The sequence below is a fragment of the Sceloporus occidentalis genome, unplaced genomic scaffold (genome assembly GCF_023333645.1).
Source record: "Sceloporus occidentalis isolate IW3139 unplaced genomic scaffold, rSceOcc1.0.p SCAF_2, whole genome shotgun sequence".
NCBI lineage: Eukaryota > Metazoa > Chordata > Lepidosauria > Squamata > Phrynosomatidae > Sceloporus > Sceloporus occidentalis.
Window position 1 is genome coordinate 202,394,591 of NW_028316982.1, and position 27,783 is coordinate 202,422,373.

The 27,783-nt window shown below is 45.1% G+C and overlaps 1 protein-coding gene across 1 annotated transcript in view; it reads right to left on the minus strand.

The window, feature by feature from the left end:
- Positions 1 to 24,220, minus strand: part of SIM2 (SIM bHLH transcription factor 2) — a 72,912-nt gene extending 48,692 nt beyond the window's left edge. The window contains exons 1-2 of the mRNA XM_089508110.1: positions 24,046 to 24,220; positions 1,006 to 1,088 (exon numbers count right to left, since the gene is read on the minus strand). Of these exons, the coding sequence (XP_089364236.1) occupies positions 1,006 to 1,088; positions 24,046 to 24,220 (258 nt within the window). The remainder of the gene's footprint in view (positions 1 to 1,005; positions 1,089 to 24,045) is intronic.
- Positions 24,221 to 27,783: the final 3,563 nt, after the last annotated feature.

A 27,783-nucleotide genomic window follows, 5' to 3' on the forward strand; every position in this document is an offset into this window, starting at 1 on the left:
TGAAAACAATGAAGATCATTACGTTTTATTGTGTCATTTAACAGTGGGACAGAGCGGAAGGGAGCTCTTGCTGAGCAAAATCCACACAAATAAAACTTTTGGATGCTGAAGTGTGTGCCACTCTAAATCTTTCGCTGCAGTAGAATTCACAAAACAAGGAGTTATATTCTCAAAGGAATTATATAGATTTTGAACAAGTGCATTTCAAGGACTAACATTAATGGGAGATCTAAACCAAATGTCCTCCTTCAATCATGGGAACGCCACATTTTAAAACGCTTTCTGTATTCTGCCGTGAAGGGCAGGAGGAATGAAACCTCTCATTTTAAATATACACAGGCATGAGTGCCTGTGTGGAGATAGTGATAGATAGGCTGCTACAAACTAGAGGCTGTTCAGCTTCTGGTTAACAGCAGCCTCTGTCTGTCCAGAATGCCTGCAAGTATGTGTTTTCATTCACTCTTGCAAGTTTCTCGGCTTTTATGCCAGAGGATTTATGATTGTGAAAAACTGCACGTACAAATAATCATGCTCTTCATTAACCCCTTCATGGGATTTCTGTCGTCCCAATCATAAATGCAGCTTACAAACCCCAATTTGTCCATAAAATGCATTGATGAGTGGGGGAGGGAGTGATAATAAATCCATTTATTTTTATATCTCTCCTCACTTAACCACAGAGGGGTCAACAGAGGGGTAACCAGATCATGTTCAAGTAGCTTGAATTATGAGTGCTTGAAACAGGCAAAACTGCAACATCCGCGCTGCAGAAATAATCCGGCTTGACATCACTTTAACTGCCATGACTCAAGGCTATGGAATTCTAGGAATGGTCATTTGTTCTACTCTGGTGCCACAACAAACAACCAGAATTCCATAGCCTTTACCCATGCCATTTAAAGCAGTGTCAAACCAGCTTATTTCTGCCGTGTGGACACAGCCCTGACCAAATGTATCCTGAAAGGAGGCAATAAGCATAGAAGTAGCATGAATGGCAAACTGTACCTGCAGCAAATGTGAGCCCAGCTCCTTGGCAACACTATCCAGAGGGCCTAATCTGCTCGGCTGACCCCAGGCATCTCCCAAACCTGGAAAGGAACAGAAAAGTCTCTATTAAAATGCATAAATGACAGTATTGGAAAAAGTGGGTGGTGGGATAGTGGATAGACAGTACTGACTAAAGAGCCAGTGTGGGCTAGCGGTTTGAGTGTTGGACTACGAATCTGGAGACCAGTTTTGAATCCCCACCTAACCATGTAAAAACCCAATGAGTGACCCTTAGGCGAGTCACACTCTCATCCTCAGAGAATGGCAATAGAAAACTCTCTCTGAAGAAATCTTTCCAAGAAAACTCCATGACAGGGTTGCCATAAGTCATGAACGACTAGAACAGTGGTTCCCAAAACTTGTTCCTCCAGTTATTTTGGACTTCATCTCACAAAATCCCCATCCAACTTGGCCAACAATCAAGAATTCTGGGAGCTGAAGTCCAAAACTTCTGGAGGATCTTAAGTTTGAGAACCACTGAACTAGAAGAACAACAGCTAGGACACTGGGGCTGCATCCCCTTAGCAGAAATATCCTGGTTCAACACCACTTTAACTGCCATGGCTCAATGGTTTTTATCACACAGAGGTTTTTGCAGCACAGATCCAGGGTGACTCCTGTTTCAGCTATGCAAATTCATGTTATAACATGAATGTTTTATCACACCTGATTGCCTTTCCATTGCCCTTCCAAATCGAGGGGGAATTGAATCCAAGGCAAATCACGTGATGCAGATTCAAGCAAAACGGAGTGAGTGCAAATTGTATTACCACACCGGTGGGATTCAACGATTTGAATCAGCACCCTTGTGCATGTTCAGTGGGGGTCTGAATGCATCGTGACCTTGTACATTTCTGGAGTGGAAAGGGGCGCAAGTTCTTGTTCCTTGTTTCGCGTAATTGCGTGATTGCGTGAATATTTGCCTCGTGAATATTTCTGGGTCTTCTTCATCCCCTTTTTTAATTTTCCCTTCCATTTCAGCAATTTCAACACACACGTAGATAGATAGATAGATAGATAGATAGATAGATAGATAGATAGACAGACAGACAGACAGACAGACAGACAGATCTGTATAATCACATTCACACACATACACACATATATATATTCCCAAAAAATGAGTTGCCCTGAAAGTTGCCCTGAAATTGAAAGGACCACTGAAAGGAAATGGGGGGAAATTGCAGTGCTGCATTATGGGAAATTTGCAACCCGGGGAGTTTGTGGTGCTGTACCAGAGCAGAAGCAAAGTTGGATTCCACACCAGACCAATTCGGAGTGAAATCGAAGTGAGCTTGAAAGCGAATTCTGTGAATTCACTTTTTTCCGAATTCATCAAAATGAGGAGTCACTTGGAATCACTGTGCAAGCGCTATGGAAGGAGCCCCCATAGAAAGGAATCTCATCTGATAAAACATTCACGTTATAACATGAATTTGCATCGTTGGATCTGCAGTCACATCGGATCTGAGCTGCAAAAAGCTGCAAAAACCTCCGTGTGATAAGGTTCAATGTTGTGGAATTCTGAGATTTGTAGTTTGTTAAGGCAAAAAAGAACTGCTCTGTATGCAGGTCAGGGAGGGAGGTGGCTTGGGTCTCTTTCTTAGTGATTTAGGTTTTTTTCCATAGGAAAACTAACCCTGTGGCATTTGGGTTCAGACTGAGCAGACTGGTTGAACACTAGTGTGTGAAAGAGCCTGGCGAATGGGTCTGCATGTTCCTAAGGGTTCTCAGCAGCAATTTTAGGGGGAATAAATCCCACCCAAAGTCACATAAGCCTCCCTGAAATTGGCCGAGATGAACCTCAGCCTTCGTAGGAGTTTGGTTTCCTTCAGCCAGGCAAACTGGTTTCCAGCCCTCCCACAAGGCCTTGCGATTTGAGAAGGGAGGCCACAGCAGGCCTTGGCCAGCCACCTTTCATGTCTTCTAGAGTCTTCCAGAGGCCGCCAAACATTACAAAGGGAAACTTTTGCTCCCTTCACTCAAACTGCTCTTGCTCCTGCCATTGCTTTGGCAGACTCAGGCCTTTCCTTTCCTTTCTTCTCATATCTTTTCTGGTTCTGCCCTTCCAGGGAGACCAGAGGTCCTGGCAAAATGGAGGAAATTGTGGAAAAATATAAGACACGACCAAATGAAAGCTACCCACACCCATAGAAATATAAATCCCTGCTTCTTAGCCATGCTCAAAAGGGAGGACATTTCTGAATTCCTCCTGGACAGACACATGAAATGTAGGCTATGTCCTGGAAAAGGAGGATGTGTCTGGTCACCCTGAGCCCAGCCACTGTACATAAAGACAATTATAAGCAAAGTTTGAGGGATGAATATAAAGAGACTCATTTCTGGCCTCTCCTGCCCTTTCTCCCCCCAAAGAAGAGTCCTGTTGTTGTTTGTGGTTGTTGTGTGCCTTCAACTGGTTTCCAATTTATGGCCATCTTAAGGCGGTGAATGTATCATGGGGTTTTCTTGCCAAGTTTCTTCAGAAGGGTTTGCCATATTGCCATCCTCTGAAGCTGAGAGAGTGTGACTTGCCCAAGGTCACCCAATGGGTTTCTATGGTATCTATTCCCTCCCAAAGATCACAGTCTTCATTCATACAGAAGAAAACACCTCTGAAGGAGTAGAGGCTGCCCCTGTTTTGAATAAAGTCAGCTTACAGATAGAAAGTGGTTTGAGCGCTGGGACTACGACTCTGGAGACCAAGGCTTGAATCTCCGCTTAGCCATGGAAATCCACTGGGTGACCTTGGTTGGGCAAGTCACGCTCTTTCATCCTCAGAGGATGACCATGGTAGCCCCCTCTGGACAAATCTTGCCAAGAAAACCCCATGATAAGGTTGCCATGAGTTTGAAATGACTTGAGGGCACACAACAACATGGTCCAAAACTCACTGCAGAAATAATCCAGTTTGAGACAGCTTTAACTGCCCTGGCTCAATGCTTGGGAATTCTGGCAACTGACTTTTGTGAGACATTTAGCCTTCTCTGTCAGAGAGTCCTGGTGCCACAATAAGCTACAATTCCCAGGATTCCCTAGCACTGAGCCAGGGCAGTTAAAGCGGTCTTAAACTGGATTATTATTTCTGCAATGTGTTTTGGACCTTAGATATGTGGACCATAGAGGAACTGTGTGTGTGTCTGTGCCTTCTGCCGAAGAGAGCCAGCTGCTAAATCTGATCACATGGCTCTACCAAGACTTTTTAAGAATGTTTTATAGCTTTATTTTTTATTCTCTTTATCAGCTGCAAAGTATATGTGCTCCCATTTAGATAACCACATGTGTATTACATCTCACTTTCCAAATTTAGTACCTGTATAACTACAGGGAAGAAAAGCTAGGAAAATCAAGTTGTGCTGGCTGTAGAACAGTATTGCAGATCATCAGGGCTGCAACTTGGTTGTCCCAATAAAGGTATCACTGTTTTGTGGATCCTAATCCATGAGATGCCAGGGAATCTCAAGTCTCTATACCTTCCCCAGTATCTGGATACCTGTGTCTTCTTGCTGCTGTACTGAAATGGCTATACCTTGGCTGCATCCACACTGCAGGAATAATCCAGTTCCACACCACTTTAACTGAGATGGCTCAGTGTTATGGAATTCAGGAAACTGCAGTATGTTGTGGCACTGCAATTCCCTGAATTCCATAGCATTGAACCATGGCTGTTAGGTTGCAAGCTTTTGGAGCTCTGCTGGCTTCTTCATCAGACAAAGGTGCTTGGGACTTATTTCCTGGACTTTAAAATAGTTTGTCTCCCAGTCCCACAGGGCCAGAAGGAGGAGTGGCCTGCCAGCATAGATATCTCTCCATACTCAGAACAACAACACCAACATAGCTAAAATCACATGGATTCCAGCTGATCTACTATAAACATGACCACTGTTTCCATCCTAATTGCCTCTCAGTTTTTGCATAATCTTTAATTTAACTAACCTGAATTCCCTTTCACTTCCCAATATTCACTGGTGTGTGTTTGGGGGGGCTTTTATGTTAGTGTCCTGATTACGGAAGACTGAACTTCTCTTTCTTATGCAGGAGCCAATGCCTGCCTGGTCATTATTTTGGCTCAATTAACCCAACAAGACCTAATGGTTTGAGCCTTGGATGAGGACTCGGGAGACCAGGGTTTGAATCCTGGCTCAGCCCTGGAAACCCACTGGCTGACCTTGGGTGAGTCACACTCTCTCAGCCTCAAAGGATGGCAATAGGGCAAACCCCCTCTGAAAAAACTGCCAAGAAAACCTCATGACAGGTTCACCTTAGAGTGGCCATTAGTCAGAAAGTTGTTTTAGGCTTTCGGTGTTGGGAGTACTGGCATCAATGCTTGTTTTGTAGATCTATGGTCATTGGGTCAGTGTTGCTTGTGAAGAGATTCCCTCCTTTTTCTAGGGGTCAAGTTTCTTGCCCTTTGCTCTCTGTGACCAAGAATGGATGCAGAAACCAGGTTATTGTGCTACTAAAGGTGTTTTTCCTTCTTATTCCCACACTTGAGAGTCAGCTCTAGGGACTCCTCTACCAAGTATAGTTTTCTCGACTGAGTAGTTATTTTTTAGGATCTAGATAGAGCAATAAAGTAAGTTTCTTTTTAACCTTCCAATGTATCTTGTTTATTTACCAGAAGCTCAGATCATGTACCTGTGGAGTACATGCTTGTTGCTGAGTTGCTGCTGCTGCTAAACTGATTTAACCACAGTTAACCAAGACCATAATTTGAACATCTGGAGCATCTTTAGAGGAGAGTGACCAAAAAGGTGAAGGGTCTGGAAACCATGAAGCCCTATGAGGAGGGACTTCAAGGGAAATGGGGATGTTCAGCCTGGAGAAGAGAAGGTTAAGAGATGATATGATAGCCCTGTTTAAATACTTGAAGGGATGTCACATTGAGGATGGAGCAAGCTTGTTTTCTGCTGCTCCAGAGACTATGACATGGAGCAATGGAGTCATAGCCTTGAGCCAAGGCAACTAAAACGGTGCCAAACCGGGTTATTTCCCCAGTGTGGATGCAACCTTGGGATGGTCTCAAACTGGAAATTATCTCCTGCCCCCCCCCCCCTCCAAATTAATCTTATCCTTGGCTTCAATAGGTTTGTGGCTTGGCACCTTCTCACCCTGGGAAAGAAAACTCTAATCCAGAGAGCCTTGGAGCGCTCCCTTCTTTGTCGCTGGGTTGTTTCACTGCCTTCCTGGCACACAGCCTCTCCTCGCCTTGGTCCCGACCCACGCCGCGTCCCTCTCTCTCCTCCTGGGGCTGCTAATGAAAGGGAGCCATGCAGGGCCACGCACGGCTCGCCTGCCTTCCCTTGGTCTAATAGGAGCCCCGCGAGGAAAGCAGAGAGGAGGAAGGAGGCAGGCAGAGAGAGAGAGAGAGAGAGAGAGAGAGAGAGAAAGGCCCGGCGGCAACGTTAGACCCCCCCCCCCCTTTTGAACACCGTTTCCCCGGCAAAAATGGAGAAATCAGAAGCACCCGCATGCTCCTCTTCTGCTCCAAGGAGGAGGAGGAGGAGGAGGAGGAGGAGGAGGAGGTACCCACCGCGGAATAAATTCGGATCGAAATGGATCCCAGCCCTTCCAGCCACTCAGGCCGGCGCCCAATAAGAGAGACAGTAAAGAAAAGGGAAATGAAATATCGTTTTGTATTAAACATCTGTGGATTGACAAGAAGGGGTTTCAGTGGCTATGCTCGTTTCCATTGCTTGTTTTCTTTTCCTTTCTCCTTCCTTCCTTCCTTCCTTCCTTCCTTCCTTCCTCCTCCCTTCCTTTTTTCTCCCTCTCTTCCTCCCTCTCTCCTTCTCTCCCTCCCTCCTTCCTTTTTTCTCTTTCCTTCCTTCCTTCCTTCCTTCCTTCCTTCCTTCCTTCCTTCCCTCCCTCCCTCCCTCCCTCCCTCCCTCCCTCCCTTTCTCTCTAACCAGAAATCTTTTAACCTTTCTGTGGGGACAAATCTTTTTCTTTTCTTTTCTTGCTTTCAAAAGCCCAGCAGGAGCCAGCTGTACTTTCCTGAGACTATAAATCTACCGATGCATTTGCTAAGAAACAAAATAAAGTGTTGGGTTTATTATTATTATTATTATTATTATTGTATGGCTACCGCTTTCTGTTCCTGATCTCAAGGCCCTTTTCAGAGGGTTAAAAAAAAGCCCACCCCCAAATTCACCCTTTTCTGTGCTTTTTTTCTTATTCCGCAGAAAAAGATGCACTTCTTTGGGCTGGAAAAACATGGAAGGGAGGAGACACAAAGCCCTTCCTCAGCAACCCAAGCATCAGCAGTTTAAAAAAATTCGGCTATTCTGCCCTGATTTAAGAAGAAGGTGGAGGAGGAATGCATACCCTAACAGATGAAATGCCTTCAGGCTTAAACAATCTGTACAGAGATCTTGCAGTGCCTTTGAGACTAAAGAAAGAAGTTGGCAGCATGAGCCTTCGCAGACTTCAGTCTACTTTTTGAATTCTAGGATTCAATAGTGGTGGAATTCAGATATAGCCGTGTTAGTCTCTGGAATCAGTGGGTAGAGAGATCTTGTAGCCCCTTTGAGACTCATTGAAAGAAAGAAATTGGCAGCATGAGCTTATGCATCTGAGGAAGTAGAGTGAAATCTAGGAAAGCTCATGCTGCCCATTTCTTTTTTCCAGTAAGTGAGTCTCAAAGGGGCTACAAGATCTCTCTACAGGCTTAAATAGGGACAAGGACCAGTTGTGTGTCCCTGTGTGCGTACCTATCTTAAAGCGCATCTGTCTCCCTGAGATCACAAATACAAAGTCGGTTTGTTCTTTGAGCACCGGGATCCACTTGTTACTCTATGCGTTGGCATTAGTTGTGCCAGTGCCCCCTCTACAAGGGGTTTTATAGAGCTGGGCGACTCCATATGAAATATAAAACCCAAGTCCTCCAGCCCCATTCTCTGGGGTCGGGGTCCCGTCAGAGAAACTAAAACACAGTTGGAAAGAGTTTTGACCCACCCCTTCAAGGGGGGGGAAAGGTTTGGGGGTTATGGTGAGGTTTAAGCCCCTTCCGAGGTGTGTCTACTCAGGAGTAAGTCCTAGGAAACTCACTCCCGACTCAGTCTGTGTTGAGGTCTAGAAATTAGAAATTCAGCTAAGGGGGGAAAATAAGAGCAAGAAATCCCGCAGTTATGGGGGGAAATACTAAAGAAAAGGCTGGCCACAATAATTCTTCTTGGTATCTGTTGGTGTTGTGTGCCTTCAAGTCGTTTCCGACTTGAAATGACTTGACAGAGAACATTGTTGTTGCTGTTGGACTGCAACTTCCATCAGCCCCAGGCAGAAGGCACAGGGATAGGTCCTGCTGGGAGGTGCAATCCACTTGTATTATTTTGTGTGTCGGGGGTCCTGCTCCCATATAATTAGCAATAAATACAATTGGAGGGTGAGTTTTCTGAAACAATTTCTAACAGCAAGGAATTCAATTACTTGTCGTCCGAATCCTCAAGACTCTGCCTGTATCCACACTGCAGGAACATAATCCGTTTTGACCCCGCTCGAACTGCCCTGGCTCAGTGTTAGGAAATTCTATTGGAACTATAGTTTTGTGAGATATTTAGCCTTCTCTGTCGGAGAGAGCTCTGGCGCCGCAATAAACTACAATCCCCAGGATTTCCCAGCACTGAGCCAGGGCATTTAAAGCGGTCTCAAACTGGATTATTACTACAGTGTGTTTTGGACCTTAGTCTCTTCGGAGTCCAGCGCTCAAAACACCACACAACTCTCGGGAAAACGGTGGTCCTTAGCTACTGATAGACTCCAGTTCGCATCAGCCAGCACCACCAAGGATGGGAGTTGTAGTTCGACAATAATAATAATAATAATAATAATAATATAATTTATTTATATATACATTTAGAGGAAAGGAGGTTTTTCTTTCCTCTTTTTAAAAACATTCTTTGGGTTGTTTCGTGTCTCAAGGGGAAAAGTCACAAGAATACAAGCATCGCTTCTATATCTTTGCTAAACGAGGGGATATTTTATTTTATTTTAGTTTTTGCTAAGGGAAGATTATGAGCTGCCTCGATTCCTCACAGGTAAATGTGTATTTAGGCAGGACTTAGAGAGCTGGGTCTGTCTCTCAGGTAAACATTGCTCCAAAGGCTGCTTTTACAGCAAGTAATTTGGAAGTCGGGTCGTTTTCGGAGGCGAAGGAAGGCGGAGGGGAAAGGAGCCCCGAAAGGCTATAGATAGCCTAAAACCGCAGCATTCATTCCTGATCCCGATTAAAAAGGACTTTTGAGAGATCCCTGAAAAGTCCCCTGGAGGTTAGCGGGGCAAGAATGAGCACAAACGAACCTGTCAGGCCCCGAAACAGAGGCCGCATCCGCACTGCAGAAATAATCCGGTTTGGCACCGCTTTGGTAGTTTAGGATTGTAGCTTGGTTGTGGCCCCAGAGTGGAGCCACGGACCAATAAGAACAAAACAAATCCCGCAGCTAGAAAATAAAAAAATACTATAGAAAAGTCGGACCACAACCGTTCTTCTTATATAAAATTAAAAAATAAAAGAAAATATGTTGTTGTTGTTGTTGTTGTTATTGTGTGCCTTCAAATCGTTCCCGATTTATGGCGGTGAAGCTATCAAGTTCTGTACTGTTTAGGTATTTTATTTATTTGCTGATGTAAATTGTTTGTGTGTTTTATGTGTTTTTATATAATTTTGTAAACTGCTTTGATCTTTTTGGAAAGCCGGTATATAAATAAATTTATTATTTAATTTTTTAAAAATTAAGTTTCCTCAAGGATTTGTGGTTTGTTTGTTTTTTAATGTATTGTTTTGGCCATATTGCCATCCTCTGAGGCTGAGAGAGTGTGGCTTGCCCAAGATCACTCATGGGTTTCTATGACTGAGCCGGGATTCGAATCCCGATCTCCAGAGCCCAACCTTCAAACCACTACCACACTTGGCACCTCGCTTTCTAGATGCAGGACAATCTATCCTAGATGAAGCAGGAGCATCTCTTTTAGGGAAGAAACCCACATCTGGAGCCCTACAGTTGCATCAGCCCAGAGAGGAAGGGACCCAGGATAGTCATTTGGCCTAACAGGGTCCCTTTGGGAGGGATATTTGGACCAGTGGCTTCCTTCCTTCCATTTCCGGGAAAGACCTTATTTAAGCCTTTTCTCTTAATTCATTAATTCAACTTCAAGCATAAGACGATCTATGTGTGCCTAGGATTATGCAGAAGCATACAAACCCAGTAAGATTCACCGCCACCCAAAAATGTGGGAGAACTGACAGATCGAGTCCTTTCTGGATCCTTAACTGGCGTGCAAAGGACACCGCCCTTGAAACCCAGGGACAAAACAACAGCTCCAAAGGGTTTCTAGTGTATATGTGTGAAAATACACTGCACGCATCTGTGCATGTGTATGCGTATGTGTATGTGTTGTTGTTGTTGTTGTTGTTGTGTGCCTCCAAGTCGTTTCCTAAGGTGGGTATATCATAGGGTTTTCTTAGTAAGGTTTGTTCAGAGAGGGTTTGGCCTTGCCATCCTCTGAGGCTGAGAGAGTGTGACTTTTGCCCAAGGTCGCCCAATGGGTTTCCATGGCTGAGCCAGGATTCGAACCCTGGTCTCCAGAGTCCAACACTCAACCCTTTGGCCCCTGATGATTATGGCTTCCCTTAAGTGGGTTGAGTAAATACCTATTCCACTTTGACTCAAGGCTTAATCTTGAGTATTACCTGTAACCTTGGGTCGCTCTCTTGAGCAGACTGAACCTTCCTCGATGTATTTAAAAGATATATGTATCTTTTAAATACATTTTTAAATATACTCACGGGCAGATTTAAGAAATGCTACCAGTTTATATAAATAGTTGCCCCCTTTCTCCCCTTTTTCACATATGTGTGTGTGCGCGCGCCTCTTTTAATATATATATATACATATATACACATATATATATGTATACACACACAGACATGCACATTTAAGAAACAGTGTGTGTGTGTGTGTGTGTGTGTGTGTATACTGCTACCAGTATACATACACACACACACACACACACATATATATATTGAAAGAGGCATACACACACACACACACACACACACACACACACAGAGAGAGAGAGAGTGTTAGCATGTCTTAAATCTGCCCGTGGCTAAGTTAATGGAGGCATTTCGCCTTGTGCCAGGGACCATCCTCTTGTGGGGATGAAGGTAGAGCAAGATGGCAGCCGCAGGGAACCAGTGCTTCATACCCAGAAGGGCAGCAAATGGCTGTGCTGTTTTGGTAGCCAACGTGTCTTTCTTCCTGGCCCTTGGAGGGAAGGGGTACACATCCTCCTCCTCCACCTCCTCCACCTCCTCCTCCTCCTCCTCAGGTGGCCAAAGGCCTTTCCTAAGGCCCCAAAGCGAAGGGCTCAGGGATACCTTTAGGATATCTCTCCTTTTTGGACTATTAGTAAGAAGCAACAGCAGAGCCAGTGTGATGTAGTGGTTCAAACGCGTTGAACTGCCGTGAGGCCCATGGGTTGACCGAGGGAGAGTCACACTCTCTCAGCCTCCTCAGGGGAAGGCAATGGCAACCCTCCTCTGAACAAATCCTGCCAAGGAAACCCTGTAAAAGGTTCGCCTTACTTTGGGAACTACTCGAAGGCACACAACAGCAGCAGCAGCAACAACAACAACGACACTGTAGATACCCTGGCTGCATCCGCACTGCAGAAATAATCTGGTTCTAAAATGAGATTTCATTGCACAGACCTCCTTCTGTCCTTAATATCAAGGGAAACTGGCACCAATCATTCAATAGGGACTATTTGTTGTGGATGCTGTACGACTTCCACGTGATTTTGTGAGACATTTTGCCTTCTCTGTCAGACAGAGCTCTGGTGCCACAACAAACTGTAAGGATCCCATAGCATTGAGCCAGGGCAGTTAACGTGGTGTCAAACCGGATTATTTCTGCAGTGAGGATGTGGCCACGCAGGACTGTGCTATAAACTATGCATAACTACCCCGAACACATTGGCGGATCACTTATTATTATTATTATTATTATTATTATTATTATTTTCTTATATCCCGACTTCTTCCAAATATAAGGACTGCAGGTTGAAAAGTGAAATTTTGGACCGCAAAGCGAAAGAGGACACAACTCCCAAGTAATTCCTGCCGGAATTCAACCGGATTATAATCCTTTGTGCACAGCTGAGTTTTGCCGCCTTCATCCACATTAGAAAGTGTGAATAAATTGAAGGAGTGATGGAAGTGATGGTGCCATATTCCTCATTAAAACCCACAGGGATCATGTGAAGAAGACCTCTCAGATCGCAAGGAGGAGAATTAAGAAGAGGGTCAAATGTCGCCAATGAGTGTTATCTGTGGACAGCACCAAGCAATATAGAAAGAAAGGAAAAACCAAACAAATCCTGAGCATCATGTTCCTCCTGGCTTTCTCTCTCTTCTCTCATCTGCAAATAATGAATGCAGGGGCAACTCTCTCTAGCCAAGGCCTCTGGAGGATAAACCAACATTTTGTGCCTCCGATTTGTTTTGCAATTGCCCCTAAACTTCCCCGAGGGGATTCGCGTTGCCTAGAAAATTGACCAGTAAGACAGATGCCACTAGGTGTGGGTTTTTTGGTGGTGCCTTTTAGCTTTTGTATATTTTTATATTGGTGGTGGTGGTTTTTTTAAAAGACAATATTTAACTGGCATTGAAATTTTATTGTAATGTTTTTACATTTTTTTAAAAAAATCTGTGAGCCGCCTTGGGTCCCTTCTGGGAGAAAACGGGGCACACAAATTATATATATATATATATATATATATATATATATATATATATATATAAATGTAACAACGGTGATGGTACACTAACTGCTCTCGGAAGTAAATCGCATTGCATTCAAATGGGTTTATCAGTGAGTATGGGATTGCAGCTCTATAGTTGCTACTTCTACCTTGGAAATAAGGGGGCGGTTGCTGCTTCTACCTTGGAAGCCGTAAGAGATAATTGTTTGTTTGTTTTTTTAATTTATTGATTTCATTTATATGCCGCCTTTCTTCCTGAAGGGACCCAAGGCTGCTAAAGAACTGTATATTTCTCTTAAGGAACTATGCATTGCTTTTAAGGAACTGTACACTTCTTCAGGCTTCCTCTTCCTTTCCTTCACCCTTTTTTCTGTCTCTTTCCCTTCTTTCCTCAGCTAAGTGTGAGAAGTTGCTGCTTCTACCTTGGAAATAAAGGGCCAGCTGCTGCTTCTACTTTGGAAGCTACAAGAGATATTTAATAATTCATTCCATTTCATCTCACTTATATGCCGCCTTTCTCCCCTAAAGGACCCAAGGCTGCTAAAGAACTGTACATTTAAGGAACTGTACACTTACTTCTTCAGGCTCACTCTTCCTTTCCTTCACCCTTTTTTCTATCTCTTAATTCTTTCCCTTCTTTCTTCAGTTAAGGCCGCCGAAGTGCGAGTTGCATTACAGTATTATTATTATTATTATTATTATTATTATTATTATTATTATTTTGTGGAACAAAAAGCCTAGGAGGTCTAAGAGGAAGGGAAGGAGGGACCCAGTCTGTATTATATATATATATATAATTTTATTCTGCAGTAGTAAATGGTTTGGCCACCAAAGGAGGGGGAAACAAAAAAAAGCCCTGAAAAACCCAAACGGAGGAGGATGAAGTTACAGAGAGCCGAGAACTGCTGCAGGTCGCTGCCTCCTGCCCTGCCTCGTAAAGGTCAGACACCGAAAAGAAAACCGTGGGAGCAATAAGCCAGCAAGAAAGGATAGACTAGATCCAGGCCCGACATTAAAACCCCAGAGATTAACTCTTTGCATGGTGAACTTTGGTTGACTTTCACGCTGGAAAACCCGAATTTGGAAGAGTTCGCATGGTGGTCGCAGCAGGGACTCCTGCAGGATTTTTTGGAAATCTCGCCCGACTCTGTTAAAATTAGGGCTTGCATCCAGATTGGGGAGATAATCCGGTTTGACACCACTTGAGCTGCTCTGGCTCAAGGCTATGGAAATCTGGGAATGGTCGTTTGTTGTGGCACCCTTCGCTCTGGTGCCACAACAAACTACCATTCCCAGGTTTCCATAGCCTTGAGCCAGAGCAGCTCAAGTGGTGTCAAACCGGATTACTGTACATACTCATGTATAAGTCTAGAAATTTTAGTCAAAACCTTGACCCCAAAAACCTGAATTAATTTATCCACGGGCTGATGTAAGTCCTGTACTTTAACTCTTATATTAAAAAAGGGAAAATCACGGGATAGAAATGAAATGGCGGCATGGAAATGAAACAAATAAATATCTCTTGTAGCTTCCAAGACAGAAGCAGCAGCTGGCCTTTTATTTCCAAGGTCGAAGCAGCAACTTCTCACACTTCGGTTGCCTTAACTGAAGGAAGAAGGGAAAGAGCATCATCTGTCCTGGAAGCACCATTTTTCCGATTTCCCTTCTGTTCTGTCATCAGTCCAACCTTTAGACAGTGATGTCTGCTGGGATTTTTTAAGTTCCTTGGCATTGCTTTCCTTTACTTCACCCTTTAGATCTTTCCTTACATGCCTCTAGGTTTTACCCTCAACTTATTCACCGGGCGGATAAAAAAATCTATAATTTCTGGCCCCAAAATCTGCCCTTGACTTGTACATGAGGTCAATTTATTGTCGAGAATATATGGCATTTCTCCAGTTTGGATGCACCTTCTAATGCTAAAAGGATATCTCTGGTCCCAGCCTGTAGGAAGCCTGTAGGATTAACACCAAGAATAGGGGGCATTTACTAGGAGGTCAAGTCAATCCTTGGGCCTTCCTTCCTTTACCATTCACTTTATGGACCGAAAGTGTCGACCAAGGAAGGCTGGAAGTGTTTGCTTGTCTTTTTGATGCAGTGGTTGCCTGGTTCCTCATGAAGTACATGGACTAATAGCAATATACCAACCATCCATACTGCACAATTATAGTAGTTGGATGTCACTTTAACTGCCATGGTTCCATTCTGTGGAATGAGATTTGTAGCCTAATGAAGGACCTGGACTATTATTTTAGTGGACTTCCCTGAACTTCTTTGGCAGAGTTGTCTAGCTAAGAACTCTAAGTAACCAACAAAATTTAAAAATCCCAGGATTCCATAGGAGAGGACCATGATAAAGCAGGATCGATGTGCTACAACTGTGCTACAACTGTGTAGCGTAGACATAAAAGCAGTTAACAAGGGTCCAAAACACACCGCAGAAATAATCCAGTTTGAGACCGCTTTAACTGCCTTGGCTCAATGCTAGGGAATTCTAGGAACTGTAGTTTTCTGAGACTTCTCTGTCAGAGAGTTCTAGTACCACAATAAACTATAATTTCTAGGATTCTCTAGCACTGAGTCAGGGCAGTTCAAAAGGTCTCAAACTGGACTATTTCTGCAGTGTGTTTCGGACCAAGGTGACTGCAAAGACGACTATGACTAAATAATAAGTGGAATATTATACGCCAGGAGGCTTAGTGGTCCTGATCCTTGGGGCTGGATCCTTTCAGGGGGACTGAGTCCTCCTAGCCTTGAATTGCAGAGAGATCGCATCCTCACGATCCGCAGAACAGAAAGCCTGAAAAGCCTCGGACATACTTGAAAACGCCAGGATTGTGGTTGAAAGGAATAAAAAAAGAGGGGGGGGGGGAGAGGAAAAAGAGATTGGGGAAGAGAAAGATGGAAACGACCTGCTTGCTGTATAATGAAACGCGTTTATTTCGAGACACGATAAAGGCGACGTTACATTCACGTCCCAGGTATGCGACCCTTTGCATTTACAAGAGCCAAAATGCAAATCGCGGAGTCTGGGTTTGTTTCACCCTTGCAAAGATTATGAACGGGAGGTTGTCTTTTCTTTCTTTCTTTCTTTCTTTCTTTCTTTCTTTCTTTCTTTCTTTGAGAGCATGGCGGGTGAGTTTTTGGAGCAGTCATCCACGCCAAGGCATTAAAACCTCCCACCCGTTCCTGGTTGTGTTTCTAAAAATGTCTGGTTCCTTATTTTTAAAAAAGGAGATCGGAAAGGAGCAAGAAGAGGAAAAGAAGAGAGAGCGAGAAAGTATTCTGATCCTTGAAGTGGAAAATCCAGAGGAGAGGCCTCCACGGTTTTGTTTTTCTAAGATTTTGCTAAAGTATGTCAAATCTCAGTTAAAAAAAAAGTTACTAGCCGTTCTCAATAGTTGTTGTTGTTGTTGTTGTTGTGTCCCTTCAAGTCGTTTCCAACTTATGGCAACACTAAGGGACCCTATGAGAGGGTTTTCCTGGCAAGACTTGTTCAGAGGAGGTTTGCCTTTGCCTTCCTCTGAGGCTGAGAGAGTGTGACTGGCCCAAGATCAACCACTCGTTTCCATGAATGAGAATGGATCCGAACCCTGGGCTGCATCTACACTGCAGAAATGATAGTTTGACACCGTTTTAACTTCCATGGTTCAATGTTATGGAATCCTAGGAATTCAGAGTTCTATGACAAAGGAGGATAAACTACAAGTCCCAGAATTCCATAGCACTGAGCCAGTGCAGTTAAAACGGCGCCAAACTGCCTTATTTCTGCAATGTGCCAATAAAATACTTCTCCTTTGCTCTCTGTTTCCGAAGGGCAAATAGGTACCGACGGAAGCAAATGTATTCTTTACACCCAAATCTTTCAGCGGTGCTTCACATCCTCAAATTTGAAAGGAATGACTGAAAGAGAAAGGCCGGGAGGGAAAAAGAAAAAAGAAAACTTCCTCTAGTCGAAAGGAATTTCTAGCACCATCAGGAATAGTATCACTAATAAGCCTGGATACAAAGAATGATAGTTCCTATGGGATTTTTGATTCCCCCCCTTCCTAGTCCTGGGCTAAAGGGGCCTAAATATTTATTCCCAAACATGGCCATCTATGGTTTAAATAATCAAGTTTCAAATTTTGAATTCTATCTCCCCCTCTCAGCCAAAGTCTAACCTGGAAAGTTATGCAAAAAAAGTCGCAACCACTGCAACCTTTTTTATATTCCAAAGACAAAGGGGAGAAAATCCCGAGATCCCACTCTTACCCCTAAAGCAATCATTTTTCTATAACTTCCTTAAAAGAAATCTAATCCTGGGGTTGAGAAAAAGGGATTATTATAGTGTATTGAAGTGATTCGAAACCAGAAACCGAACTGGTCATACATTAATTATTCGTTTGATTAATTTCCTGGGGAGGGAAACGTCTCAAGTCACCGAACAAAAACATGGGACGAAATTATTTCCCCGAAAGTAGATTTAGGTCTTCAGCATTTCTGAGAAATCCCTCCAAAGTGTCCAGGAATTGGTAATCTTGTGAGAGAGTAACCCAGTTCTCTAACTACAGGGATGGACTGGGGGTTATTTCTCGCGATCGCTATTACTATGCTGTTTTGTTTAAAGCAAACCGTGTGGAGACTGAAGGTATGTATGGCTATTTACTGGGGAAGGAAGGAAATCGCACGGTTAGACTCCCTTTGTAAGACCAGGTTTTAAAAAATATTTCTTCTGGTCTTTAAATAATGGTAATTTGGGCGACAAATCTGAGAAGCATCAACTTATTTTTATTATTTTATTTTATTTAAATAAAATTATTTATTTATAATAAATAAAATAAATTACTCCGCAGAGACCGAGGCTGCAAAGCCATTAGGTTACAACAGCCTCCAACCTACCGCAGAGTAGCCTAGAGAAATGGAGCAAAATGCAGCCGGAGGAGGACCGGAGGTACTACTCCGAAGTAACACCTTGGAGTTGAGTTAAACTTTAAAGGAAAGGTAAAAGAAAGCCAGCGTGGTGTAACGGTTTGAGCTTTCTTGGACTGAGACTCTGGAGACCTGGGTTCGAATCCCGCCTGGGCCATGGAAACCCACTGGGTGAGTGAGTCACACTCTCTCAGCCTCAGAGGCTGGCAATGGTATAAATAAACCCCTTCCGGGGGGAAAATTTGTCAAGAAAACCCCATGAGAGGTTAGCCATAAGTCGGAAAGGACTTGAAGGCACACAACAACAACAACAACTGGGTCTGTACTTACTACCTGCTATTTCTCTGAAGATGCCAGCCACAGATGCTGGCGAAACGTCAGGAACAAACTCTTCTAGAACATGGCCACATAGCCTGAAAAACCCACAAAAAACTATAAATGCCATTGAACTTGCTAGGTCTTACTTCCCAGTTAATAATGCACAGGACTGTGCTGCAAATTGTGCCTGAAAAAGTAGTGCTTCGGCTCAACAAGTTTGGGTCGGGAATAGAGAGGGTTAAAAAAAAGTGAAAAGAAAGGGGAAAGTTTTTATCTGCCTGTGATCCCCCCCCACCCCCCACCATCACGTCCAGCTACAATAAAAACAAACTCACAAGAAGTGAGTCCTTTGCAGTCTCTCCAATGGTTAACATTTAACGAGCAGCTGACTCGTTTTCTTTTCGCACGTTCTCAGGGAGGCCTTCCCTACCGGCTGATACTTCCCCTCTTTTTAAAACAAACAGCTCAAATGCATGTTTTTCCAAGAGGGCCAGAGGATGAAGACCTGTTATATTCACTATATTCACTTCCTCGGGAGTCAGCTCCGTTGAATATTATTATGGCTTTGACTTCTGGAGAGGCAGCTTAAAAACAGGATCGGAGGAGTGTGAGGCGGTTTTAGTTTTCCGAAAACAGCCCGATCTCTTTGGATTTTGGAAGCTCAGTCGGGTCAGGCCTTGGGTAACTACTAGGAAGGAAGGAAAGAAGGAAAGAAAGAAAGAAAGAAAGAAAGAAAGAAAGAAAGAAAGAAGCCCACCAGACCAGGGGTTTCCAAGGTCGTCATGAAAGGATCCCAGCCCCAGTTGCCAAGATGGATAAGGCAGCTTCCTACAGTAATCTGTTGCACCTTTGTGCCTTCAAAAGGAGGCAGCCTGGCGTAATGTTTTGAGCTTTGGACTTTGATTTTTTAGACTTCAAATCCTCGCGGGGCATTTGGAAACTCACTGGATGAACCTGGGCAAGTCACACTCTCTCAGCCTCAGAGGACACCCAAAGGCAAAGCCCTCCTCTGAGCAAACCTGGCCAAGAAAACCTCATTAATAGGTTCACCTTAAATCAGTAAAGACTTGAAAGTACACAACGACAGACTTTAAGGTACACAAAAACAGACTTGAAGGTACACAACAACAGGTACACAGCAACAACCGTGTGCCCTCAAGTCGCCTGTTGGCTTGTGGCGACTCCAATAATTTTCATAGGGTTTTCTTAGGCAAGGGAAACGCAAGAGATGGTTTTGCCGGTTCCTTCCCATGAAATATAGCCTCCAGAACCTGTTATTCCTTGGCAGTCTCCCATCTAAAGGTTAACCAAGGCTGCCCCTGCTTAGCTTTCAAGATCAGAAGGGATCTAGTGCTTTTAGAAGCATTTAGACACGCTTAGCCCGGAGTAAAGCTCTTTAAACGTCAGAGGATTTGGTTCTGCTAAACTTCTTTAGGAGGACGTTGATCCTAACTCTCCCAAGGGCCTGCAAAGTAATTGTAGTGCCACCCGGACGGGTTTTACACCGAGAGTCCTTCCTCCAAGTCAAAGGGATGAGGCACTGATCCGGAGGCACTTCTCCAGAGAAGTGGGGAAAGGGCTGAGTTAATAGTGTGCAATGAATTTTATCCAAACTCCCTTCTTGCGGCTATGTCTTACTCAGATGTAAATACAACTGAAATCCAGTAGGAATGAATTCCCGGAGAAGTCTGGACAGGTTTAATAGGGATTCATGACCAATTCGCAGTCGGAGTGATTTCAAAGTCCTAAAAGAACCGAGTTTTATTTTTAAATGAGCTTGAAAACACGTATATTCCTTACCGACGCAGGGAATGAAAACTGTCCTAGATGCTGCCATTAGGAGAGAAAGGGTTGCAACGAGTTTGAAAGTCTTTAGCCCCCAAGATGCGGCTGTGATTTTACTACTAAATTCGACCGAAATTCGTCGGACTAAGAAGGTTTTTTTTATTATTGGTAGGCTAGGATTGTGGTATCCTTAGAAAGAGCTCCATCGTGGGACCCGAAAAAGGTAAAGAGGCTGGTGACCCAGAGGGTCAAGGGACTTCTAACTTTGCCTGACCCTTTAGATTACATGATCTCGATGGTTACATTAAGCAGCCTCCCTAAAGGGATTTTTACCTGAGCTTTAAGAATTTCCCCGATGTTAACCATCTGTAGCTTTTAGGACTTTGGAAGGAACCTTTAAACTAAACTCGTGAGCATCTAAATATTGTTGGACTACAGTTCCCATGGTCCCTCACCACTGGCTAGCCTGCCCCAGGACTGATGGGAGTTGCATCGCAACATCACCTGGATGGCCAGAAAAGTGCCCACAACTGCCTTCCAACCATCGACTAAAAGTCGCTTCCGAATAATGTTTGCACAGATTTGTCTCTCCTTCCGAAACTGTGGGTGGCATGAGACTGTCTGCACCAGGAGTGATCGTTTCACTTCTAGCATGGACTTTGATCCTCTATAAACTAGTCTTAATACAAGCAGCCTTGGGGCCCTTCTGGGAGAAAGGCGGCATACAAATGAAATAAAATTAAATACAATAAACCTGCCCTGCAGAGAGGAGTGAAGTGGGAAACCTCCGTCTTTTCGACACAAGAGTTTGTAGGATTAGTCTTGGAACATAACATCCCATGATTCCCATCGTCTTACTGTTATTTTACTGTTATATTGGATATTATTTATTATTATTATTATTAATTGGGGATTTTAAATGTTGGGTTGGAGGGAGGGATAATGGGTTTTATTCGGTATTTTAATGTATTCTGTACTGTGTTTTATTCTTTTGGAAGCCGCCTGGATCCAACCAGAGAGGCGGGATATAAATAAAACCTATTATTATTATTATTATTATTATTATTATTATTATTATTATTATCTGCCTGCTAACAGTCTGTAGGACGGTGTACACGTTGCTGATATTACTTTTTATTTATTCATGGGATTTATATCATTTATATCAAAGAGTGAGGCTAATACTAGTGTCTTCTGACAGATTAGCTTGGACAAAAAGCTCCCTCGTTTTTAAAACCTGACCCAGTAAGAATGGGGGAAGGGCCTCCGGCTTTAAAGGGAAAGTGTAACAAAACCAACACTTAAACCAAATTAAATCAGTTAAACGGAAAGTGTAACAAAAACAACACTGAAATCAGGCGGCCTCTTCGACTCTAAAAGGCTCATAAAGCTTTCCAAATCCGGTCTCCCAGGCGAGGCTGGCCCAAATAAATCGCATTAAAAATGGAAGAGGACCTTGGTTGTGTGGTGTGTGTGTGTCCCGCAACTGAACCATAAAACGTGTGAGCTTCTGTGTCCAAACATACTGCAGAAATAATCCAGTTTGAGACCGCTTTAACTGCCCTGGCTATTGTTAGGGAGTTCTGGGGCGTCTTTCTGAGATATTTCGCCTTCTCTGTCAGAGAGCTATAGTGTCACAACAAGCTACAATTCCCAAACTGGATTATTTCTGCAATGGGTTTTTGACCTTTCTGTCCAATTCGGGGAGAAAAGTACATACAAAGTGCTAGAGGGCCAACACGGCTACCTCTGAATGGATGTGAATATATCTATGTGTGTGTGTATATACACACACACACCCCTGTCCATCTATCCACACACACACACACACACACACACACACACACACATCTATCCATATATATATATATATATATATATATATATATATATATATATGGGATTTGTAATTTTAATAGGCAGAATTAGACGGGGAGAATTAATTAGTCAGGATTAGACGGGCCATTTTAAAGAGTGGGCATCAATGAGAAATTAAGCAGAAGGAGACAGCATTAAGCAGAAATTTCCCTTGATTCTATGATTTTTTGGGAAAAGCATAGTCTTTTGAAGCAAAGAGTGGTGTTTCTCTCTCGGGGTTGACTTTAGGTGCACCCACACTGCAGAAATAATCTGGTTTGACAATACTTGAACTGCCATGGCTCACTGCTATGGAATTCTGGGAATGGTAATTGCATGAGACACTTAAGCCTTCCATGTCCAAGAGCTCTGGCGCCACAAGAGACTATAATTCTCAGAGTTCCATAGCACTGAGTCATGACAGTTAAAGTGGTGTCAAACTGGATTATTTCTGCAGTGCGGACGGAGCTGAAATCTCCTGGAAGTCTGAGAGATCCAGTGAGCGCTTGGAAATAATGCTAAGCGTCCACGTTTTGGGATGGGACTACAAGTCCAATTGTGTGACTTCAAGTCGTTCCTGATTTATGGCGACCCTATCATGGGGTTTTCTTGGCAAGATTTGTTTGGAGGAGGTTTGCCATTGCTTTCCCCTGAGGCCGAGAGAGTGTGATTTGCTGGGTTTCATGGCTGAGCGCGGAATTGAACCCAGAATCGCAGTCCAACATTCAAACCACTATGTCACCCTGGCTCTAAATCCACTAAGATATGGGGTTCAATCCGGTTGTTAGTCCCAAAGCGAGAGAAAACCCATCATATCAATAGGAACTTGATAAACCAACACTTATGCAACGTCCATCGGTTCGGTTGGTCTACTCTCATTGAGACTAAGAAGTGAATGAAGGCTCTTGGGCGCTTGTGAGCTGGCTTTCCTGTTGCACCTTGAAGATTTTTGCCTAAAAGTGAGGTTCGGCTCCTTTCAGGTCCCTGGCAGCCCTTCTTAGAAAGTCCGTATCCTTCGGAAGTGGCTCTCCACTTGGAATTGAAGGAGAAGAAACTGGGTTTCCTTTTGAAAAACCAAGTGCGTTTTTAAGACTCTGCCCGTTTGCTTTGCCTAACAGGTTTCCAATCCGGCCTCTGTTTTCCTGACTTATGGCGACCCTAACACGGGTTTTCTTAGCAAGAGTTGGTTCAGGGGCCCGATTAGTCTTTGCCCAAGCGGGTTTCCGTGGGCTGAGGGGGGGATTTGAACTCTGGTCTTCAAAGTCATAGTCCGACACCCAAACCACTTACAGGCTGGCTCTCTCTCTTTCTCTACAAGTCTGAAATTTAACCACAATTTCCCGTGAAAATAAAGTTCTGTTCTGGGATTTACTTAGAGCAGCACCACTGAAAGCTCCTTGCTGCTTTCAATAGGAGTCACCCGGCTTTTAAACAACGGAAGGACAACAACTCCCTCTTCACAACCTTCCACCCATTTTGTTGTTGGTGTGTTCCTCCAAGTCCTTTCCGACTTATGGACCCTAAGGTGGCCCTATCATGGGGTTTTCTTGGCAAGTTTCTTGGGGGGGGGGCGTTGTCATTGCCATCCTCTGAGGCTGAGAGAGTGCGACTTGCCCAAGGTTGGCCACTGGGTTTCCATGGCCAGGTAGGGATTCGTCCCATTGACCTAGCAGAAAACCCCATTGATCTCAGTGGCGATAGCCTCTCAGCGAGACACTAAAGAGGGAAGCTCCCTGCTTTGCTCTGCTTGTCCAGGAGAAACCATTTCTCCACTTTGGTCTGTAACATCTCCCCTGAGGAAGAAGCCAGTGGAGCTTCCAGCGCTTGCAAGAAGGATATGGCTGCATTTCGGAAGGCCAAGAAAAGGATCGCCTTCCTGCAAGTTCCTCGCCTTGAAGGGAGCTCCTCTAATATTAACGGCAGCCCTGGTTTGCAGCCTGTCTTTCAATCCAAGCAGAAGGTTTGCTTGACAGACTCCTGAGTGGAAAGGACATGGTTTGCAAGGATCTGGATCCCAATCCTTCCCCCCCTCCAGAGTAAACCCATTCAAGTCAACGGTACTGCCTCCCCCGAGATCTTGAAATCAGTGGGGTTTGATTTAGAAAGTCAGCTCTGTTTAAATGTAACTAAACCCGAACCCAACTAAACCGGTTTGTCAGCGCTTTCATTCTTTGTCTGGCTCAAGACTATGGAATTCTGGGAGTTGGAGTTTGTTGTGGGGCTCAGAGCGGAGTTCCGCTCCGCTCTGAGCCCCACAACAAACTCCAACTCCCAGGATTCCATAGCCAAGAGTCAGACAAAGAGTGAAAGCGCTGCCAAACCGGTTTCTCTCTCCAGCGCGGATGCCTAGCCCCCAAAGAGACTGACCTTCGGGGAAGACGGCCCTCATCTTGAGGTAGCTGGTGGTGAGGCGGATGATGGAGGCCTTGTCCAGCTGGGAGGTGATGGCCGAGGGCAGGGGCAGCAGCTTGGCCAGTTCGTAGAACTCGCCGTTCTCCTTCTCGCGGCGGCTCTTGGCCGCGTTCTTGGACTTCTCCTTCATGGCGCCGGCGGAGGCCGCTCACTCTTGGCATCCTGGGGCCGCCTCCGCCTCCGCTCCCTCCGGGCCCCGGGCCCCGGGCATAAGGGCTTGGCAGGGCCGGTCCCTGGAGCCTTGGGGTCTCTGTCTTCCGAAGTGGAGGGCCAGCTAGGGATGCCTCCCTCCAGAGGCCCGGAGCAATTCGGCACTCAGCCGCTCTCCTGGCGCTCCTCCGGCTCTGGCTTCCTGGACTGCGGGGGAAAGGCAGAGCTGGGCCAGGGATCGTGTGCCTCCGGAGCGGCCTCTCTGCTGCTCAGCCGCTTCTTCCCCGGCGGAGGGAGGCCCAGGCAGGCAGAGGGAGGGAGGCAGGGAAAGAAGGGGAAGGGCCGCTGCCCGTGACGTCTGGGGCTGGCCGAAGGGAGGGGAAGGTCCAGGCCCCGAGGGGGGAGGCAGGCAGGCAGGGAGGGAGGGAGGGGAGGAAGAGGGAGAAGAAGACAAAGAGGAGGGAGGGAAAGGGGAGGAGGAAGAGGAGGAGGAAGATTCTATGACTCTATGAAGAGGAGGTAGGAGGAGAAGGAGAAAGAGGAAAAAGAAGAAAAAGAAGAGAAGAAGAAGGGAAAAGAGCAGGAAGAAAAGAAGAAGGAAGAGGAGGAGGAGAAAGAGAAGGAAGGAGGACGAAGAACAGGAGGAAGGGGAAGGCGAAGAAAAGGAAAAGGTGGAGGAAGAGGAGGAAGAGGAAGATGGCCCTGGGAAGGGTGCCTGCCTGACTGTCTGTCTCTGCGCCTGCGCCCTGGATCCCCGAGCGGCCAGACGTCCTCCTTTTGCAGGGCACGTCCTACATTTCCACCTTCTGTCCAGCAGGAATTTCGAAATGTCTTCCGTTCGGGGCAGGGCTAAGGAACAGGGGTTTAAATTTAGAGGAATATGCTTTTTTCTCCCTCGCTTTTATTTGGCCGGGTCCTACATTTTTCCTCGAATGTCCTCCATTGTCCGGGGTCTTGTCCTCCTCGGCTGCGAGGGCCTCTGCGATAGGGCTTCCCTCTTTTCCTGCTGCCTCCCAGTTTACCAAGCATTATCCCCTTTTGCCATTATTTCCTGTCGTCTCATGACGTCCTTAGTTTGGACTTGGGGGCATCTAGAGAGAGTTTCGGCCTAATTTGCTCTAGCACTCATGTACTGGTCATTTTGGCAGTGCTTAGTGTGCTAGAACTCTCCTGCACCAGCCCCTCATTTCCGGTGAAAATCAAGGTACTTTCAAAAGAGGCTCCATCTCTCTCCGGGGTCAATTATTTATTATTATCTTATATCCTGCCTTTCTCCCACTATAGCGAGTAGTATTGCACCATGTCCCCCTTCCCTACTCACAGAGGCTTACCTTCGAGTAGCACCTGTTGCACTGCTCTTGGTTAACTAGGGCTGCATCTGCACTGCAAGAAGTAATGCAGTTTGATCGCACTTTCACTGCCCCTTTGGCCAGCCTGGGAGAAAGGCGGCATATAAATAAAGTCAATTTTTAAAAATCCCCCAACGTTATGACATTCTGGGATGTGTAGTTTGTCGCGGAACCCAAACTCTCTGGAAGAGAAAGCTAGATCTCTCACAAAACTACAAATGCCAGAATTCCATAGCATTGAGCCAGGACAGTTAAAGCGGCCTCAATCTGCGTTATTTCTGCAGTGCAGATGCAAGCCGGCAAGGCGTTGTGAGGAGAAAAGTGTTAGAAATGATGGTTATTTGTGGTTAAATCGGTTTAGCAGCAGCAACAGCTCAGCAACAAGCCTGTACTCCACAGGTATTTGATAGAAATCTACAGGATCTGAGCTTCTAGTAAATAAACAGGATACTAGGTAAAAATAAACTTACTTTATTGCTACATCCAATAACTGCTCAGTAGAGCAAAACTATACTTGGTAGAGGAGTCCCTAGAGCTGACTCTCAAGTGTGGGAGTAAGAAGGAAAAACACCTTTAGTAGCACAATAACCTGGTTTCTGCTTCCATGCTTGGTGACAGAGAGCAAAGGGCAAGACACTTTACTGACCCCCAGAAAAGGGAGGGGTGTGGGAAGTGAACTCTTCACAAGGACCCTGACCAAATGACCATTGAGATATACGCAGTTCCTACGCAGAACTGTCCAGCTGGAAATACCTCTTCTCCAGGGCAGCAATCTTGGCCGAAAGGGCTTGCATCCACCTCAGACATCCTAAAAATGCCCTTCTTACTTGGAAGGGACTTCCACTGTTAGTGACCCCTCTGAAGATACTTGCCAAGAAGACCCCAGGCGAGGTCTGCTTCAGAGCCGCCAAAGTCGGAAATGACCTGAAGGCACACAGCGAGCAAATTCATGGGGGCTTCCTTACAAGTAGATGAAAGTCTGCTTCCTCAGCTTTCCATCTGGGGAAGTAGACTTAAGTCTAGGAAAGCTCATGCTGCCAACTTCTTTCTTTCTTTCACTCAGTGCTACAAGATCAATCTACCTACCGATTCTACAGACTAACACTGTACAGGAATTTATGGGCCACCTGACGATTTGCCAAATTACAGATTCTTTGGTTGTAACAGTGGTCTAAAATTCCTTAACTCCAGTCGGCATTCTTTAGTTGGTTGCCCTCACAGTAGGAGCAATTTGGCGGGTTGCTACTAATTTATCGGCTATATCTCTTTGATTTTTGCAAGTAAGTGCATATTAAATCCGTCCACCCCGAAGTAAGGAGCAGCTGGGGAGGTGCATCGAGGAGCTTTGCTTTCTTGGCTCTGCGGAGAGACAGATATTGCCAGGCGCCCTGGAATTATCTGTACAACAGGTTTGCCCGGACTCAGATGAAGCGGCGCCTGTGTTGCTGAGCTGAAAGTGGACCCCTGAACTGCTTCGGCGCAACGGCGGGGTTGTGGTTTGCAGCTCTGGACTCCATCCCATCCTCCGGCAGCCCCTCTCTCCTCCTCTGACAATGGCTCTCCTTTGTGGATTCATGCGGAGGGACTTCGGCAGAAAGATCCCGCCGGAGCGCCTGTGGAGGAAAGCTGTAAAGTCCCTTCTTGGACTGCAGGCCCTACTAATCCCCTACTCATTCCTTCCAAGGAAGCGCTTCCGAAGAGGCCTCCTTGCAGCAAGGACAGCGACGGCCAAGAGTCCTTCTTCAAGACTCACCCATTGATTTAAAGAGATCTTGTAGCACCTTTGAGACTCACTGAAAGAAAGAAGTTGGCAGCGTGAGCTTTCCTAGGCTAACATCTACAGATATGCATCTGAGGAAGTAGAGTGAAGCCTACGAAAGCTCAGGCTGCCAACTTCTTTCTTTCTTTCTTTTTGTAGACTTCAGTCTACTTCCTCAGATGCATATCTGTCGATATGCAGGTGCCACAGGTCTCCTCTCTTTTTTCTTTTTGCTGCAACCGAATGCCTCCTGGGCGCTTTTCAAAGCCTTTAAGTCGATTTCCATTGATGGTGAAATTTTTCTGGGCACGATTTGTTCAGAGGAGGTTTGCCTGAAAAGAGTGTGGAGGTTTGAGTGTTGGATTATGACTCTGGAGACCAGGGTTCGAATCCCAGTTCGGCCATGTAAACCCGCTAATTGCCCCTGGGCAAGTC